Source organism: Rattus norvegicus, chromosome 5 (assembly GCF_036323735.1).
Source record: "Rattus norvegicus strain BN/NHsdMcwi chromosome 5, GRCr8, whole genome shotgun sequence".
Lineage (NCBI taxonomy): Eukaryota > Metazoa > Chordata > Mammalia > Rodentia > Muridae > Rattus > Rattus norvegicus.
In genome coordinates, this window is record NC_086023.1 from 32,699,079 (window position 1) to 32,719,014 (window position 19,936).

Sequence of the window (19,936 nt, forward strand, 5' to 3'; positions counted from 1 at the left end):
AAGCTAGGGACATCTCAGTCTAGAATCAGAGTCAATGCCTTTCCAGGTTCCCACTCTCAGTCACTGCTTGTTCAGCCTCTCTGGGGTGCTCCTCTTTAAGGCCGGTGGGGAATCATTTCCCCTACATGTTGTCCTGTGCTACAGGTCACATATTTTTAACAGATTATTTATCTTTCCAAGATTCAGTCTTTCTTTGATTCAGTCTTCAGGTAATGACACTTTGCTGTGTGGATGTATCATAGGGACTGGCCCTCAGCAGATGGGTTTTTTCCTTTCTCCCTCTTACCTTCTCTGAAATCTCCTGTGCGAAAGAATTTTAAATAATTTATCTAGATACTCTACTTGTAGGACATGAATTATAACTTCTCCAATTCCAAGAATCTGCCCTGAACAAAGTAACGTCCACAGTATAGCATAGAAAAGGTTAAAAAAATAGATGAGCTTAGAGAATCAATATTACCATCAACGGTAATCAGACTTGTTTATACTATGTACCTTGGGGAGGGTTCCCCTACAGTGTCCCTTCCCTATGACCGTAACCCTAGTCTTACCATTTAAAACACCAAAGAAATTCTAATACAGGGGCATTCTACAAAATACCTGGCCAGTCTTGGTCAAAGTTTTTACAACCTTTAAAACAAGAAAATTTGGGAAACTATTGTAGACAAAGAAGCAGGACAGTTAAGTGCAATGTGGCACACTAGCTAGAATCTTAGAGCTTCCTCCCCTCACTAAATAAATAAATAAATAAATAAGCAAGCTACTACTCAAAATTAAGAAGACAGCATAAAACATAAATGAATTTGTTAGCCGTAGCTGGAACCTATCCTATCTTCTTAGTTTTCCCATAAATCAAAACTATAAAAAGCTAAAGTTATTTTTTTAAATGTATTTTGTCCTAAAAAGGTGCCAACTATAATCCAATTATGTCACACTGGTGTAAGCCCCCTCCAGCTAAAACATAACTTTGCAAATGACTGGTAGCCTGCCTTGAAGGAGACGGGAGTCGGTAAGAGGAGCACAGGTTCACTTTAGGCAGTCCTGGATTACACTACACTGCAAGGTTTCAGGTGGAAGATATTAAATTTGACCAATTTCTTAGGGATTCATAAGATTATTTCAAACTATATCATTTTTTCATAATACCTCTTCGAATGGTGATTGTGAGCTAACGCCAGTCCACAAAAACTACAACTGCGTGCACAATAAATAATAGAAGGCTCTGTGAAATAAATAAGCACAGTATTGACTTGAAAAACTAAATATAGAAGTGAGTTTCCAATCTGAAAACACTGGCCGTGGTCCTCAACATCCACTGAATGTGAAAACCTAAGGGCACAAAGGCGGCACAATTTACAACCTGTAGGGTCCCAAAGGTTCTCATCTGTAAAGGGTTTACACTCATTTATAGTCTGACAGCATCATCTCATAAATGTTAATAATCACAGGAAGAAAAACATCACACCTTCATTTTCAAACGTGATCATGAAAGTCAAGTATTTGGTCCTCTATCGGGGTGAGCGGCAAAGGTCATAGGCAGATTAGGGTGAGAACTATGGGCAGAAGCAGGAGGCTGTAGACAAAGGAATGTTCCCTCTGCATAGTTCTTGAGAGCAGAAACAAGAGGCCTAAGGTCTCCCATACATGAGTAACTAGGAGATACATGGTCAAGGATAAATGAGAAACTCTCTGGAGAGCCAAGGAAAGTTTCATGAGAAAGACAGTCAACCGAACAAACCACATTTGCTAAGAGCACACAGAACTAAGGCAATCCCAGCACTGTTCAAAGTGTTTGCATATTTTAACTATTTGTAATATGAATATTTATAACGAGGGCTGTTACAAATGAGGACCCTGAGACGCAGCCTCATTTAAATTCCCACAGCTGGTGAGTGGCTCTGGACTTGAGTGCTCAAGGGCAAATTACACATCGGCTCGTTCTGGTGCTCATAGGATTCAGTGCCTCTGATCACCGAGATGTCTTACAGAAATAAAGGAAGCTGAATGTTAGTGGGGCGATGGTGCACATCTATAATCCAAGCACTTGGGAGACTGGGGCGGAAAGGTCATAGACTGCATGGGGAGACCCTGTGTCAATATGAAAATTCAAAAAGAAAAATAAAGGAGAAGTTAGGAAAGGAAGAAAAGGAAGAGAAGAGGAAGTTTTGAAAAGAGGGACAGATGTGTAATAATGTTCTACTGTTAATAGTAACTGTTTATGCTTCTCTGAAGCTGTCTATCATACTCCATATTCTGAAGAACTAGATTATCACATGTTTATTTTAGGTCCATGATGAACAAATTTCTTAAACAATATTAAATATTGTCCTATTCACAGGTTATATTGTAATGAATAGACAAACATACAATGTTAAGGTTTTTTTTTTCCCCTGGGGAACAAGTCTATAGAAACATCTATACTCTGTTGTTGTTTACATGGGATATTTTTAGTTATATTTTCAGTATTGCACACATCATGAAGCAGGTAGTCCTACCTTGCTGACATCATCAAGTGCTTGGCTGCCGTCAGTTTCCTTTAGGATTATTTTCATAAGATCAGCACTAAATTTCTTTGCATTCAGGAAAACAAGTGGGTTGTTTATTGAGATGATTTTTATCTGTTGCGAGTTTTCCTTTTAAAGGGTAAAAGAGGAAAAGATTGAGAACTCTGAATGAAGTCAAAAAGAAAATAAAACAAACAAGCAAACCAAAAAAATAAAAAGAAAAAAAGAAAAGAAAAGAAAAAAACCCATACCACTCAATTGTGAATTGCTATCTCTTGACTAACGTATTCATTATTGTAATTTATTTGAAAGTCTTATGGTAATACCACACTTATCAAGGAAATACACAATTAATATTGAGAAACATTAGTAATAAAACAAATCCACAGCTTTTCAGAAAGTGTTTCTTATTTCTATTCACCAGCCCAAGTGAGGTAACAGCCTGGACTACCCTCCACAAAGTGCATCTTTTATTTAACCTACCGATTAAAATGAACTTAATTGTTATTTTGCAATGACGTGGATTAAATGGAGAGCCTCTCAAATACTAGACAAGTACACGGCTACTGAAAACACCCTTAAATATCCATCAGCATTTCAATGAAATTGAACATGTATCTCCAAGTGTCAACTATCATCTCTTTAAGCAACACTGATACAAGCTGGCCTCTGTGCACATAATCAGCAGTCCTAATTGAAACTAGATCCTAAGAGACAGTATTGACACAAGGTTTACCTGAGCAGCCCTGGATTACACTGCATCGCCCCATTGTAGGATGGGGGAAGGGAGAAGAAACGGTTTCAACACAAAACCTATCTATTTTACCTATCTGTTTGGGTATTATTGACAGCACTTGGTGCTGTCCAACCAAAACCCTCTTTTCTGTGACTCGGGGATGGGTATCTGATTGAGAAGATACTCAGTCCTGTGGAATGGTAACTCCTTACCAACCAAGCAAGGCATTACTCCTTCAGGCTTTTGTACTCCCATGAAAGAAGAGATGCAGAGACTAACCATGCATGCAGGCAGAAGAAAGAAAGAATTAGACACATGAATATGGATAATTCAGAGACCTTACTGTTCGCTCATTTGTTAAATAAATGTTTAAAATATATTTCAGAGCTTCTAAAATTATGAAGATACTTCAGCTCTGAAAAAGGAGGGTATTGCAACAACAACAACAACAACAAAAATGCATGGTAGCAAAATGATTGAGCTGTCAAAATCACTTTTAATCTAGAAGAAACCACACAGAAACTGATAAGTGAACCCTTAATGTTTAGTTTTGTCATATAGTCATCAGATTTGATTGTTCCAAGTAAGATGAAAAACTAAATCTTTCTTAAAGAACAAAGATTCAAGTTGCTGCAACTAAGAAATTCTCAGCAGAACTGAGTTTGTTGCAGAAAATGCATTCCAAGTGAGAATGGGCATTTTGAATGAAGAGGAGGTTAAAAGGCAGGTAGCACCATTTTAAGTCAGATAAAATTTTCATTCAACCACTTTATGCAAATTACATTCAATCTTATTCTCATCTCTTATTCTCATGGAAAATATTAGGAAACTACTGAGATGTGACTTTTTTTAAAAACTGGGATTTTATGAGTAAAAGTTATTACATATACAGGTGACAGAAGAAAGAGAAATTTCTGTCATTTGTATCTGTCGTACATATCCCTCATTCACTCTAAGCTACATTTAGCCTAAGGAGGCAAGCATTATGAGATTTGCTCACCAGTGATCTTTAGAAGGAAAGTTCACCAATCAAAAATTATATTCTGTCTCAAAGATAAAGATGTCAGGGAGGGTGGGTGGGGCTATGGTTTAAATTCCATGGGAAAACTATAAAAGGAAGAGAAAGGCTAGCTTGGTTGAAAACTTGAGCCTGGAGCAGCTTCCAAGGCTCTGAACCAAACAGTCCTCTGTGAAGCAAATCTCTTATTAAAAGAACAAACCATTCTCCTGGGTGTCACAGAAAGACTCCTGACGTTACTTCCTGTTTTCAGGCTACCTGGAAAGACCTTGACATTGGTGCTTTTGGAAGGAGGCCAGTTCTCTGTGTTCTGAGGGGAATCATAAGGTAATGAAGGAAGTGAATAAGAGAGCAAAGGAGAAAATGTTAACCAAACATTTATCAAGCAGGTTCAGAGTGAGGACAACCTTTACAAATAGGCTAAAATGATGCCAGTGAACACTTCTGTTATTATTATTTTTCTCCCAACTTAAACTTTTGTATGGTTGTTTTTTTAAAAGAAGAAACTACAAGTGCCCATACCTCCTTAGTGGACTCTACAGATGAAGTTGGAGAACAGCTAAAGGCAACACTTGGCTAAACTCAGTGGGCCACAAAACAAAAGAAAAAAAATAATGTCAAAAAGAAGCCAAGTGTGTCCTTTAATTCCAACACTGGACAGGTAGAAGCAGGCGAATCTCTGTGAGTTCAAGGCCAGCCTGGACTACAAATCTAGTTCCATGACAGCAAGGGCAACTGAGAAACCTTGCCTCTAAAAATTAAAATTTGTATATAAAAAAAAAGAAGGAAAGAAGAAAGGAAGAAAAAAGAAAAAGAAAATAGAATGGGGGACAGGGTAGTGGAGTGAAGCAAGGGGTGAGTTCCTGGAGTTAAGAAGGAAGTAAGAAAGGGTGAGGTGAAAGCAATCCTGTATGAAATTGTCAAAGAACAACTTCAAATTTTAAAAAAGATAACAGGGCTCAAACACTATCACATGACAGACCCCCTTACACAGGAGCAAGGCAAGCTGGTTTATGTAAATTGCCTTTTTACGAAAGTTCTCCACGTTGCACAATTCCACAATTATTGGTATTCTAGATAGAACCTTGGACTTAATTACTTTCAGGTAATAATTCAGTATCCCTGTATTTTCAAGTAACATTTTTAAAATTCTTTGAGAATTCCATACATGCATACATATGACCTTATGCACCATCCCAACACTGATTAGGTCATTAAGACAGCAGTGCATCAATGACTTTTGTTTTATTTTTCTCTCCGTTCTCTAATTTTCTTTATCATTTGAGGAGTAAAAAGGATACCGATTTGGCTAATTTTATGCAATTTAGTAGTGGGAAAGATGTCCTCAAATGCCTGGCGTAATCTCTGCCATGAGTCAACCGTGAGCTGAAACTCTATGAACCATGGTGTGATTTAATTAGAAACCTAAATTCAAGGTTTTCTTTTCTCTACTAATTTATTGCACGTCCACTGCTCATTGCCAAGTGTGGTGCTCACACGTATACCACTGGATGCTGTCAAACAGCACGATTTATTGGATATTATGACCCTTGGAAACTGTCTCATCCACAAATGTTAATACTTGCACAAAGAGAAAAGGAATTCAGACTTACATCATACGTTTCTGTCTTCACCTTCAATTCCATTTCTTTCATGTCTGTTATGCTTAAAGTCTTTGCCCTACATTTAAGGCAGATTAAAGTTACAAGTCATTTCCTGATCACTCGATTAAGAGAGAAGAATCAAAAGCAGCAGGTTGTTTTATATTAAAAATTTAGAAATAAAGTGTTTTATACTCTATTGTGATTTGTCTGTAAGATATTGATAAATCTGTATTTTGTGAGGATAGTCTGTAGTGCAGAATAAGAACACAGGTACCTAACTAGAAATTAATAAACAGAATATGTTTATTAATTATTTAAGTCCCCAGGGTCCAAAAGCTCCAGGCTGTAAGAGTTACAATGATTGATAAAAATTAAAAAATGAGAAAGGGCTGAAAACAATATGAGGTCTCATAAAATGTTATTAGACCAGTGGAAGGAAGGGACTCAATGGCAAAGGAGGAGAGGGAAAAGGAATAGTAGCAGGAGGAGGAAGAGGAGGAGAAGGAGGAAAAGGAGAAGGAGGAAGAGAAGAGGAAGAAGAGGAAGAGGAAGAGGAAGTGGAAGAAGACGATAATCTGTATTTGAGGGTTCTATACAGGTAAAAGTATATTTTATATTTTACTTATAAAGTTATACACTCGGATGATTTCATAAAGAATTCCAGGGGACCTGTGAGAATGCAGTATGACAAGAAGTAGGCGAACTCTGGGAATGCAGCAAAGCAACCATTCAAACTAGATGAACAAGTTAATGATGCTCCGTAAAACGACACAACAATAAAGAATTCCGCATCAAATGACATGGCTTCCAGAATGTGAAAAGGGTAATTTTATTTCCTAAATGATGATCACTGGTGCAATTTATATCTTATGAATACTATACCCTTTAACTTGTTTTTAAATGCTAAAGTAAAGATACAGCAGGGAGATTTACTGATTTCATTAAATGTTATGAAATTTGTTATAGTTTGATTTTTTTCTTTTTTTCTTTTTTTTTCTTTTTTTTCACCATTAAGCAGTTTATTTGTGCTGTTTCTGATTTTTTTTCTTTATTAACTTGAGTATTTCTTATTTACATTTCGATTGTTATTCCCTTTCCCGGTTTCTGGGCCAACATCCACCTAACCCCTCCCCCTCCCCTTCTATATGACTGTTCCCCTCCCCATCTTCCCCCCATTACTGCCCTCCTCCCAACAACACGTTCACTGGGGGTTCAGTCTTAGCAGGACCAAGGGATTCCCCTTCCACTGGTGCTCTTACTAGGCTATTAATTGCTACCTATGAGGTTGGAGCCCAGGGTCAGTCCATATATACTCTTTGGTAGTGGCTTAGTCCCTGGAAGCTCTGGCTGGTTGGCATTGTTGTTCACATGGGGTCTCGAGCCCCTTCAAGCTCTTCCAGTCCTTTCTCTGATTCCTTCAATGGGGGTCCTATTCTCAGTTCAGTGTTTGCTGCTGGCATTCACCTATGTATTTGCTGTATTCTGGCTGTGTCTCTCAGGAGAGATCTACATCCGGTTCCTATCAGCCTGCACTTCTTTGCTTCATCCATCTTATCTAGTTTGGTGGCTGTATATGTATGGGCCACATGTGGGGCAGTCTCTGAATAGGTATGCCTTCTGCCTCTCTTTTAATCTTTCCCTCTCCCTTCCCTGCCAAGGGTATTCTTTTTCCTCATTTAAAGAAGGAGTGAAGCATTCACATTTTGATCATCCTTCTTGAGTTTCATTTGTTCTAGGCATCTAGGGCAATTGAAGCAATTGGGCTAATAGCCACTTATCAATGAGTGCATACCATGTGTGTTTTTCTGTGATTGGGTTACCTCACTCAGGATGATATTTTCCACTTCCATCCATTTGCCTATGAATTTCATAAAGTCATTGTTTTTGATAGCTGAGTAATATTCCATTGTGTAGATGTACCACATTTTCTGTATCCATTCCTCTGTTGAAGGCCTTCTGGGTTCTTTCCAGCTTCTGGCTATTATAAATAAGGTGCTATGAACATAGTCCACTATGTTCATGTGTCTTTGTTGTATGTTGGGGCATCTTTTGGGTATATGCCCAAGAGAGGTATAGCTGGATCCTCAGGTAGTTCAATGTCCAATTATCTGAGGAACTTCCAGACTGATTTCCACAATGGGTGTACCAGTCTGCAATCCCACCAACAATGGAGGAGTGTTCCTCTTTCTCCACATCCTCGCCAGCATGTGCTGTCACCTGAATATTTGATCTTAGCCATTCTCACTGGTGTGAGGTGAAATCTCAGGGTTGTTTTGATTTGCATTTCCCTTATGACTAAAGATGTTGAACATTTCTTTAGGTGTTCCTCAGCCATTCGGCATTCCTCAACTGTGAATTCTTTGTTTAGCTCTGAACCCCATTTTAATAGGGTTATTTGTCTCCCTGCAGTCAAACTTCTTGAGTTCTTTGTATATTTTGGATATGAGCCCTTTATCTGTTGTAGGATTGGTAAAGATCTTTTCCCAATCTGTTGGTTGCCATTTTGTCCTAAACACAGTGTCCTTTGCCTTACAGAAGCTTTGCAGTTATCTGAGATCCCATTTGTCAACTCTTGATCTTAGAGCATAAGTCATTGGTGTTTTGCTCAGGAAATTTTCTCCAGTGCCCATGTGTTCGAAATGCTTCTCCACTTTTTCTTCTATCAGTTTGAGTGTATCTGGTTTGATGTGGAGGTCCTTGATCCACTTGGACTTAAGCTTTGTACAGGGTGATAAGCATGGATCGATCTGCATTCTTCTACATGTTGACCTCCAGTTGAACCAGCACCATTTGCTGAAAATGCTATCTTTTTTCCATTGGATGGTTTTGGCTCCTTTGTCAAAAATCAAGTGACCATAGGTGTGTGGGTTCATTTCTGGGTCTTCAATTCTATTCCATTGGTCTATCTGTCTGTCTCTGTACCAATACCATGCAGTTTTTATCACTATTGCTCTGTAATACTGCTTGAGTTCAGGGATAGTGATTTCCCCCTGAAGTCCTTTTATTGTTGAGGATAGTTTTAGCTATCCTGGTTTTTTGTTATTCCAGATGAATTTGCAAATTATTCTGTCTAGCTCTTTGAAGAATTGGATTGGTATTTTGATGGGGATTGCATTGAATCTCTAGATTGCTTTTGGTAAAATGGCCATTTTTACTATATTAATCCTGCCAATCCATGAGCATGGGAGATCTTTCCATCTTCTGAGGTCTTCTTCAGTTTCTTTCTTCAGAGTCTTGAAGTTCTTATTGTACAGTTCTTTTACTTGCTTGCTTTAAGTCACACCGAGGTATTTTATAGTATTTGTGATTATTATCAAGGGTGTTGTTTCCCTAATTTCTTTCTCGGCTTGTTTCTCTTTTGTGTAGAGGAAGGCTACTGATTTATTTGAGTTGATTTTATACCCAGCCACTTTGCTGAAGTTGTTTATCACCTTAGTAGTTCTCTGGTGGAACTTTTGGGATCACTTAAATATACTATTGTATCATCTGCAAATAGTGATATTTTGACTTCTTTTCTAATCAGTATCCCCTTGACCTCCTATTCTTGTCTGATTGCTCTGGCTAGAACTTCAAGAACTATATTGAATAAGTAGGGAGAGAGTGGGCAGCTCTGTCTACTCCCTGATTTTAGTGGGATTGCTTCAAGTTTCTCTCCATTTAGTTTAATGTTAGCAACTGGTTTGCTGTATATGGCTTTTACTATGTTTAGGTATGGGCCTTGAATTCCTAACCTTTCCAGGACTTTTATCATGAAGGGGCGTTGAATTTTGTCAAATGCTTTCTCAGCATCTAATGAAATGATCATGTGGTTTTGTTCTTTCAGTTTGTTTATATAATGGATCACGTTGATGGTTTTCCGTATATTAAACGATCCCTGCATGCCTGGGATGAAGCCTACTGAATCATGATGGATGATTGTTTTGATGTGCTCTTGGATTCAGTTTGCCAGAATTTTATTGAGTATTTTTGCGTCGATATTCATAAGGGAAATTGGTCTGAAGTTCTCTTTCTTTGTTGGGTCTTTGTGTGGTTTAGGTATAAGAATAATTGTGGCTTCATAGAAGGAATTCGGTAGTGATCCATCTGTTTCAATTTTGTGGAATAGTTTGGATAATATTGGTATGAGGTGTTCTATGAAGGTATGATAGAATTCTGCACTAAACCCGACTGGACCTGGGCTCTTTTTGGTTGGGAGACCTTTAATGACTGCTTCTATTTCCTTAGGAGTTATGGGGTTGTTTAAATGGTTTATCTGTTCCTGATTTAACTTCGGTACCTGGTATCTGTCTAGGAAATTGTCCATTTCCTGAAGATTTTCAAGTTTTGTTGAATATAGGCTTTTGTAGTAGGATCTGATGATTTTTTGAATTTTCTCTGATTCTGTAGTTATCTCTCTTTTCATTTCTGATTTTGTTAATTTGGACACACTCTCTGTGTCCTCTCATTATTCTGGCTAAGGGTTTATCTATCTTGTTGATTTTCTCAAAGAATCAACTTTTGGTTCTGTTGATTCTTTCTATGGTCCTTTTTGTTTCTCCTTGTTTGATTTCAGCTCTGAGTTTGATTATTTCCTGCCTTCTACTCCTCCTGGATGTATTTGCTTCTTTTTGTTCTAGAGCTTTTAGGTGTGCTGTCAAGCTCCTGACATATGCTCTCTCCTGTCTCTTTCTGCAGGCACTCAGAGCTATGAGTTTTCCTCTTAGTACAGCTTTCATTGTGTCCCATAAGTTTTGGTATGTTGTACCTTCATTTTCATTAAATTCTAAGAAGTCTTTAATTTCTTTCTTTATTTCTTCCTTGACCAGGTTATCATTGAGTAGAGCATTGTTCAACTTCCATATATATGTGGGTGTTCTTCCCTTATTGTTATTGAAGACCAGCTTTAGCCCGTGTTGGTTTGATAGGACACGTGGGATTATTTCTATCTTTCTGTATCAATTGAGGCCTGTTTTATGACCAATTATATGGTCAATTTTGGAGAAAGTACCATGAGGTGCTGAGAAGAATGTATATCCTTTTGCTTTAGGATAGATTGTTCTATAAATATCTGTTAAGTCCATTTGGTTCATGACTTCTCTTAGTCTGTCTACATCTCTGTTTAATTTCTGTTTCCATGATCTGTCCATTGATGAGAGTGGGGTGTTGAAATCTCCTACTATTATTGTGTGAGGTGCAATGTGTGTTTTGAGCTTTAGTAAGGTTTCTTTTACATATGTAGGTGCCCTTGTTTTTGGAGCACAGATATTTAGGATTGAGAGTTCATCTTGGTGGATTTTTCCTTTGATGAATATGAAGTGTTCTTCCTTATCTTTTTTGATGACTTTTAGCTGAAAATTGATTTTATTTGATATTAGAATGGCTACTCCATCTTGCTTCTTCCGACCATTAGCTTGGAAAGTTGTTTTCCAGCCTTTCACTCTGAGGTAGTGTCTGTCTTTGTCTCTGAGGTGTGTTTCCTGTAGGTAGCAGAATGCAGGGTCCTCATTGTGTATCCAGTTTGTTAATCTATGTCTTTTTATTGGGGAGTTGAGACCATTGATGTTGAGAGATATTAAGGAATAGTGATTATTGCTTCCTGTTATATTCATATTTGGATGTGAGGTTATGTTTGTGTGCTTTTCTTCTCTTTGTTTTGTTGCCAAGACGATTAGTTTCTTGCTTTTTCTAATGTGTAGCTTGCCTCCTTATGTTGGGCTTTACTATTTATTATCCTTTGTAGCACTGGATTTGTAGAAAGATATTGTGTCAACTTGGTTTTGTCATGGAATATCTTGGTTTCTCCATCTATGTTAATTGAGAGCTTTGCAGGATAGAGTAACCTGGGCTGGCATTTGTGTTCTCTTAGGGTCTGTATGACATCTGTCCAGGATCTTTTGTCTTTCATAGTGTCTGGCGAGAAGTCTGGTGTGATTCTGATAGGTCTGCCTTTATATGTTACTTGACCTTTTACCCTTACTGCTTTTAATATTCTTTCTTTATTTTGTGCATTTGCTGTTTTGACTATTATGTGACGGGAGGAGTTTCTTTTCTGGTCCAATCTATTTGGAGTTCTGTAGGCTTCTTGTATGTTTATGGGCATCTCTTTCTTTAGGTTAGGGAAGTTTTCTTCTATGATTTTGTTGAAGATATTTACTGGTCCTTTGAGCTGGGAGTCTTCACTCTCTTCTATACCTATTATCCTTAGGTTTGATCTTCTCATTGAGTCCTGGATTTCCTGTATGTTTTGGACCAGTAGCTTTTTCCACTTTACGTTATCTTTGACAGTTGAGTCAATGATTTCTATGGAATCTTCTGCTCCTGAGATTCTCTCTTCCATCTCTTGTATTCTGTTGGTGAAGCTCGTATCTATGGCTCCTTGTCTCTTCCTTTGATTTTCTATATCCACGGTTGTTTCCCTGTGTTCTTTCTTCATTGCTTCTATTTCCATTTTTAATTCCTTCAACTGTTTGTGTTTTCCTGGAATTCTTTCAGGGATTTTTGCGATTCCTCTCTGTAGGCTTCTACTTGTTTATTAATGTTTTCCTGTGTTTCCCTAAGGGAGTTCTTCACATCTTTCGTGAAGTCCTCCAGCATCATGATCAAATATGATTTTGAAACTAGATCTTGCTTTTCTGGTGTGTTTGGATATTCCATGTTTGTTTTGGTGGGAGAATTGGGCTCCGATGATGCCATGTAGTCTTGGTTTCTGTTGCTTGGGTTCCTGCGCTTGCCTCTCGCCATCAGATTATCTCTGGTGTTACTTTGTTCTGCTATTTCTGAGAGTGGCTAGACTGTCCTATAGGCCCGTGTGTCAGGAGTGCTGTAGACCTGTTTTCCTGTTTTCTTTCAGCCAGTTATGGGAACAGAGTGTTTTGCTTTCAGGCATGTAGTTTTTCCTGTCTACTGGTCTTCAGCTGTTCCTGTGGGCCTGTGTCCTGAGTTCACCAGGCAGGTCGCTTGGAGCAGAAAACTTGGTCTTACCTGTGGTCCTGTGGCTCAAGTTTGCTTGTGGGGTGTTGCTTTTGAGCTCTCCGTGAGGGCGGCAACCAGGAGGGCCTGTGCTGCCTTTTCCGGGAGCCCCCGTGCACCGGGGTCCCTGATGGCATTAGGTGTTTTCCTCTGAAGTCAGGAATGTTGTCAGAGTGTAGTCTCTTCTGGCTTCTCAGGCTTGTCTGCCTCTCTGAAGGTTTAGCTCCCCCTCCCATGGGATTTGGGTTCAGAGAACTGTTGATCCCCTCCCTGTCCCTTCAGGTCCTGGAGGTGTCTGGAGTGCAGGGGATCTGCAGCTCCAGTGCCTAGTTTGATTTTTTTTAAATGACCCTTGAATGCCCACGTGTTGAAGGCTTGGTTGCCAGATTATGCAGCTATTGGAAGGCAGTAGAAAGGTTAAGAGTCGAGGGATAACAGAAGGAAATTAGCTCACTGAAAGTGTGCCCTTGAAGGTGATGCTGGCACCCTCACCCGTCTTTCTGCTTTCCATTCCATCATGGATGCACTGGGCCACTACAGGCCCAAAGCGACCTCCAAATCATAGGCAAAATAAAGTTGTCCTTTTAAGTTGATGGATCCCAGTGATTTGTTATGATTTTGATGGTTCTCTTTATTATGACCAATATTAGTCTGTATCATATGGAGATAAAATATTTTGTCATTTGCTTTTCCGTTTCCCCACTACAAGTAAAACATGAAATTATGGAACTACATATATTGTCTGAAAATAAAAATAACTCTAACGCCATATGTTCTACCGTGGACCAAACGCAGAGCATTTAAATAAAGCCTTACCTTGGGAAACGCCCTAACACGATAGCTATGGTGCAGACAACACCAAAGAGCAGTCCCACGTTGGCAGCGAAGCATATTGTAAAAATGTAAGTGCTGATCCATATGCCCTGGAGAGACACAGAGAAAGACACGCGGCTACCTCCTTCTCGTTTTCTCACAACTGTAAAACCCTCAGAACTATATTCAACAGCGCTGCAGTGAACGGATCTCTGACATTTTACTTGCTCATTTATTCTCTTTCTTTCTCTCTCTCTCTCTCTCTCTCTCTCTCTCTCTCTCTCTCTCTCTCCCCTCACAAGGCAAGCAGGTTATGAGTTGAGGATGGAAGCCTATTAGAACTGTTTCTCTCCTTTCTCCATGTGGGTTTCGGGGGTCAAACTCAGGTCATCAGGTTTGGAAGAAAGTGCATTTACCCATTAAGGCATCTCACCAGCCCAAGAATATATCATGGAGAAATGTGAAAAAAAAAAAACCAGAAACTCAGAAGCATACCAGGGCTCCATTAGCCTTCCCAATAGAAGTGGGAAGGTTCCTTTCTTTACCTGTAAGCATTGCCAACAGTCAGTAAATAGCTGGTATGTATGTGCTCAAAAATATGTCAGAATTTCCAACTGTTTCTTATGGAACATGATGATATTATAAGCAACTATTTGCAGGATTTTGTCACTCTCAACAAGTTTCCATTTACTTTGATTACTGTACAAATAACTGATATAATTTGTAACTAGTCTCAAAGCCCAATATTAAACTGAATAAAACAACACTGGTTTTAGATCAACTCCTAGAAAGAATGTTACTTACAAAAGTTCACTTCCTATAAAAGATAAAATATCAGGGCTGACTCAGTTCTTAGGACTTCAAAGATGTTTAGGGAAAAAATTATTTTAATTCGAATTTTAACTTTATAAGATTGCCCACCATATGAAATTATAATCTCAACAAAATTTTGTAATATAAAGCTGGTATTTCTAGGCTTAGTGATGAACATAGCTTCAATAACAAAAAATAATTTATGAAACCAAGTCAGGTTATACCTCTAAAGACAAAACTCTATATTTATAAAATACTAGAGGAAGAGTTGTTTTCAAATTATTTTTCCCAAATAACCTACACCATTCGCCTATGCCTGCAATGCTAGCTTGTTTTCTTCCTGTTTCAATGTTTTAATATACTTTCAAAAATGTTATTTCATGTTATCCACAAGTGAGATTGAAAACCCACTCTCTCTGTAACCTAAAAATAGGATAAATTCTTGGTGACAGCTGTACCACTCACCCTCCTCCCAGCTGAGTGAGGGATTATCTCAGAAGGGGTTGGAAGGATTGTTAAAAGCCAGAGGCAGTGAGTGACTACAGCAAAAGTGTTTTCTGGGTCAACAACACAACTGTATTTACAAACTACCTCATATGCAACATATGTTCAAGTCGTATGCAAGCTTAAACTGGACAAACAGTCATGCAAAGAGGGAAGTGGTAAGCACAGCTTTCCACGTCTGAAGAATTTGGGGTGATTCATAGCTCATAGGAGAGGGAGAAACTTTTCTTTAAGGGTGTGACCTCTGGTAGGTTAACCACACTCTAGGGGTTAGCCTGACTCTTACAGCATGTAGGCAACACAAATTGAACTACATAAGCTTTAAAAAAAAAAAAAAAGCATGAAGCTGGCTGAGTAGAGGGTGGGGTGGGGTGGATCCAGGAGGAGTTGGAGGCAGGGTGTGAAATAATCAAAATACATTGTGTGGAATTTCTGGTATTAGAAGAAAAGAAATGCAAAACATTTGCTTAGAAAGGAAAATGGAGATCTGGAGAGGTGGAAATCTAGAGAGATTCATTCATTTGTTAAACAAGTCTGAGGGAAATAGCTCTAAAGTGGAGTTGTTATAGACTTGAAATGATTTTCTTGTGTCTTATCCACATAAAACTAGTTTAAAATAAGTGGTTTTGAAAAGCTAAGCCCTTGGAAGTAAATGGAGGGGCTTTTCTCCAGAAAATCTCCCCTTTATATGATTTATCACAGGGTCATCCAAGCCTGCCACCCCTTAGGTTGAGACACAGTTGTTCTCTTTAATTCAGAAACTGGCTGCCATTTTAGCCTTTATTTCCACACACTGTATCTTTCCTCACTAACCTATGACATTATATTTAATCCTATACAAAATATAGGTGCAAGTTTTTTTACTATAACTTCCACTTCCATAGTGATTCTGAGCTCTACCTATCTCTGGTGCTGAGCCTGCCTGAGTGTGGCAGAACAGTACCTCATCAGAATGTTGAGTCCCGCTCCTCCCGACCAATCTCTATAATTACCCAAGGACTTGGAGGTTTTAGGTCTTGTCACTTAAGAAAGAAAGCACGTAGCCTGGAGGCCAGAATTCATTAGAGCAGCCAAACAATTGCAGTACCATCTGGCTCTCTATTATTTAATTTAATTTTTTGTGAGACTTTCAGACATAAGCACTATATATACATCAGTACTGCCCCTACCTCGTCCCCTTCCATCGGCCTATGTTTTCCTACTCCCTCTCAAATTCATGACCTCTTCTTCTTTTCCTTTAATTACTGTGGTTTTACATATGCACATAACCAGAGCCTCCCAAGTCTGCTTAGTGTTCAGAGGATTGGATAACCCATAAAGTTGTACATCCCTGGAGACTGGTTCTTCCTCTCTTGTCAGCCACTGATTATCCATAGATATTCATCTAGGTGCATGGCCTTATGAGAGTCCCCTACGTTGGCATATTAACTGGTGCTGACAGGTGCATGCCTTGTTTAGGCAACCATACTTTTAAGATTTCATGGGTGAAGCTTCCTATCATAAAGAGAGCACTATCTTCCAGCATCCGTTATGGTCCTCTGGCTCGTACAATATTTCCATCCTCTCGTCTATACTTTTTCCTGAGTCTTAGGATATAAATGCTGTCTTGTAGCTATATTAACAGGTATTAGGAGCCTACCCCATCATTGTTTTCCATATTTTGACCAGTTGTGGGTTTCTGTACGGGGCTTCGTCTGCTACAGTAAAGGCTTTTTTAAGATTTATTTATTTTCTATATATGAGTACACTGTAGGTGTATTCAGACACACCAGAAGAGGGCATCAGATCCCATTACAGATGGATGTGAACCACCATGTGGTTGCTGGGAATTGAACCCAGGACCTTTAGAAGAGGTTTAAGACCTTTAAGAGCAGCCAGTGCTCTTAGCCATTCAACTATCTCTCCAGCCCCCAGTAAAAGCTATTTTGACGGAGGGGGTGATAATTTTACTTATCTGTGGGTTTACTTGCACCTATATTTTGTATAGGATTAAATATAATGTCTACAATTCAGTTCTCCTCTAAGGTCCATGATCTCAGTAACCACAGGCAGTTGGTTGGGTTTACAGTCCCAGGCCTGACCTCCCGGTGAATGGATCTTAAGTCCAACTAGATGGCTAATGGATACCTCCAAGTTACGAGTGACATTATTGGACCTCTAAGGACATCTCACCATGTTGGTCATTGCTGAGGTTCAAATGTTTTACAGCTGGGTGATTCTGTTGACTGTTTTTCTCCCCAGCAGCTGGCACAGTACCTTTGGAGACTATGAGATAATCCTAGAAAGAAGGCTTCCAATTCAGTTTCACCCCAGTTCCTCCAATGCCTAGTTCTGTCGAGTGTGGAATATTTAGCAAGAAGGCCTTACTTGCAAGTTATGAGAGACAACCAAGTGCAATTGCAAGAAACTATATTATTCTGGGAGTCTCTTGGAGCCTCCTGACCAACAAATCATAGGTAGGTTTCCCGTGCCTGGCATGGGGTTTTGGTTTGGTAGTCTATGGCTCTTGAGGGAAGCATTTTCCAACATCCTTCATGTCAATTTATTACTCCATCCTGTCCCTCTCTCTGCCTTTACCCTCTGAGTTAGCCCACAATTCTAAGCTCTCTCCCTCTTTCCTCTCTGCACTGTCCTCCCTCCTCTCTTCCCAATCATATCCCCACTGGTCTTTCTTATGTTCCTCTTCATAGCGCCTGTATCTAGAGCTCCCTGACATGGTCCTGTTTTACTTTCTGGAGAGTTCTATGGTTACTCCAGGTTATATAGTCATATCTAAAAAGAATAACTATACCTGTGGCATCATCTTGTATAGGTCATGCTCTACAAGTTATTAGTATTTCCAGTGGTTTCTTTAGAGTTAAAATCATCAATTGTAACATAATAATAAGTCAGTGAACAGCTCCATTAGTCAGAATAAGTCCCAGCAGTGTTCTGCAACAATTCCTGCTATACAGGTCCAAATATCAGTATATATATATCGCAAATATCAGAAATTGTAGGCTTTTTTCCCTCCCACTCTTTTTAAATGAATTGTTTGGAATTCACAGCCCCTAAGCACAGGTTAACCTCCAAGCTGCCTGAGATACAGGAGGCATCTGTTTTGTTCCTTAAAGACCATGAATCAAGGGAAAACACTTTAGCAGCTACTGAATTACTCTCTCTCCCCTTGACCTGTATTTTGCTATCTGGTGGGATGATGGATCTACACCATTAAAATTACATAGAACTGATCAGCTTCTGAACTCAGCTCTAAACCTGTGGGTAAAACTCTCATTTAGAATCCTATTTTCTGGGCTGGAGAGATGGCTCAGCGGTTAATAATACTGACTGCTCTTCTAGAGGTCCTGAGTTCAAGTCTCAGCAACCCCATGGTTGCTCACCACCATCTAGAATCCTACTTTCTAATTTTTTACAGGGGATTTTTTTCACGTGCAACTCTAAATACAATCACTTTAAAACTATACAAAAAAAGAATAAAAGACTTCAGTTTTTTAAAGTGCTGACTTCTAATATGATTTTTGAACTTTATACTTTAAAGTCAGTGGTTCTAAACATTCCTAATGCTGTAACAGTTCCTCACGTTGTGGTGACCCCCCCCAACTATAAAATTATTTCATAACCGTAATTTTGCTACCATTGTGAATTGTAAAGTAAATATTTTGGGGGATAAAGGTTTGCAAAAGGGATTGCAACCCACAGGTTGAGAACCAATGCATTATTACACACACACACACACACACACACACACACACACATACACGGAGAGAGAGAGAGAGAGAGAGAGAGAGAGAGAGAGAGAGAGAGAGAGAGGCAGGCAGACAGACAGACAGACAGACAGACAGACAGTACAAAAAGATCTTTGGTGAAACAGCTAAGAAATCTTTAGAGATATATATCTGTGGCTAACGAGATGGCTCAGTGATTAACAACACTGGTTGATTTTCTAGAAGACCCAGGTTCAATTCCCAGCACCCACATGGCATCTCAAAACTCTAACACCGGTATCTGACACCTTCTTCTGTCCTTAATTGGCACTAAGCACAAAGGTGGCACACAGACATGCATACACAAAAACACCCATAACATAAAATAAACTTTAAAAATAAGAGATATATCAATTCACTCCAGCTATATAATTGGAACCTACCACAATGCCCACTGAACGATACTATATCTGTTTTGCCCATTCCCCCTTTTACAGCCTACTCTGTGACTTCATGTAATGACTCCTAAGTCCAGATTTTCAAGATCAATCCCAATCAGTTCACAATTAATTTCCTATTTCATTTTTATACACTTGATTTATTGGAGTTGAGGAGAGCACAGTGCATGTGTGTATGTCAGAGGACAACTAGAGAGACACACAGTTCTTTCTTCCCAACATGTGGGTGCTGGGAACCGAACTCAAGTCATCAGGCTTGGCACAGCAGATGACTGTGTTCTGAGCTACCCGGCTTGCCCATAATTACAAGCTCTTAAGCCATTTTTAACATTGTTTAGAAAAACTCTTTCAAAATTAACATGCCCAAATGCATACTTATCAGACCTATCTCAAGATCCCCTCCTTCCCCACTGTGTTTCCTCAGTAGTAAAACTAAGATTCACAGACATGCTATTGTGAGAGATCTTGGAATGTTAACTCACTCAGTTTGCTCTTTCAACTCCCTGTCCAATCTCTCCTGAATGTCTCACAATTGTTCATAAAAACCACTGGAAACCACATCCTCCCTCAGTCCACCGAGGAAGCCCTACCTCACACATTATTTTCCGTTTTTATTTTATCTAACAGCCTCCTACTTAGGTCTTCCTTTCATAATTAGCATTGTAAACTTTTTCCTGTCCCTCTCTAAGTACAGATTTGTGTATTGGGTTTAGATCATACATTAAATGCATTTGTAGTCTACTTCATTCTTTGTTAAAATAAAGCCAAAGTGTAATGTAAAATGAATCTATGAAAGAAAAAGATCTGAAAAAAAATAAATGTTATTTTAGAACC

General features: G+C 39.0%; 1 protein-coding gene across 11 annotated transcripts in view; it reads right to left on the reverse strand.

Moving 5' to 3' along the window:
• The window catches only part of Slc26a7 (solute carrier family 26 member 7), a 137,458-nt gene that overhangs the window by 17,426 nt on the left and 100,096 nt on the right, over positions 1–19,936 (reverse strand). For 6 of the 11 annotated variants that reach the window (XM_063287292.1, XM_039109419.2, XM_039109418.2 and 3 more), the window contains 4 exons: positions 13,627–13,733; positions 5,872–5,938; positions 4,461–4,568; positions 2,496–2,633 (listed from right to left, as the gene is read on the reverse strand). In XM_063287292.1, the coding sequence (XP_063143362.1) occupies positions 2,496–2,633; positions 4,461–4,568; positions 5,872–5,938; positions 13,627–13,733 (420 nt within the window). The remainder of the gene's footprint in view (positions 1–2,495; positions 2,634–4,460; positions 4,569–5,871; positions 5,939–13,626; positions 13,734–19,936) is intronic. The other 5 variants (XM_008763531.4, XM_063287291.1, XM_006237911.5 and 2 more) reach the window with 1 other exon arrangement.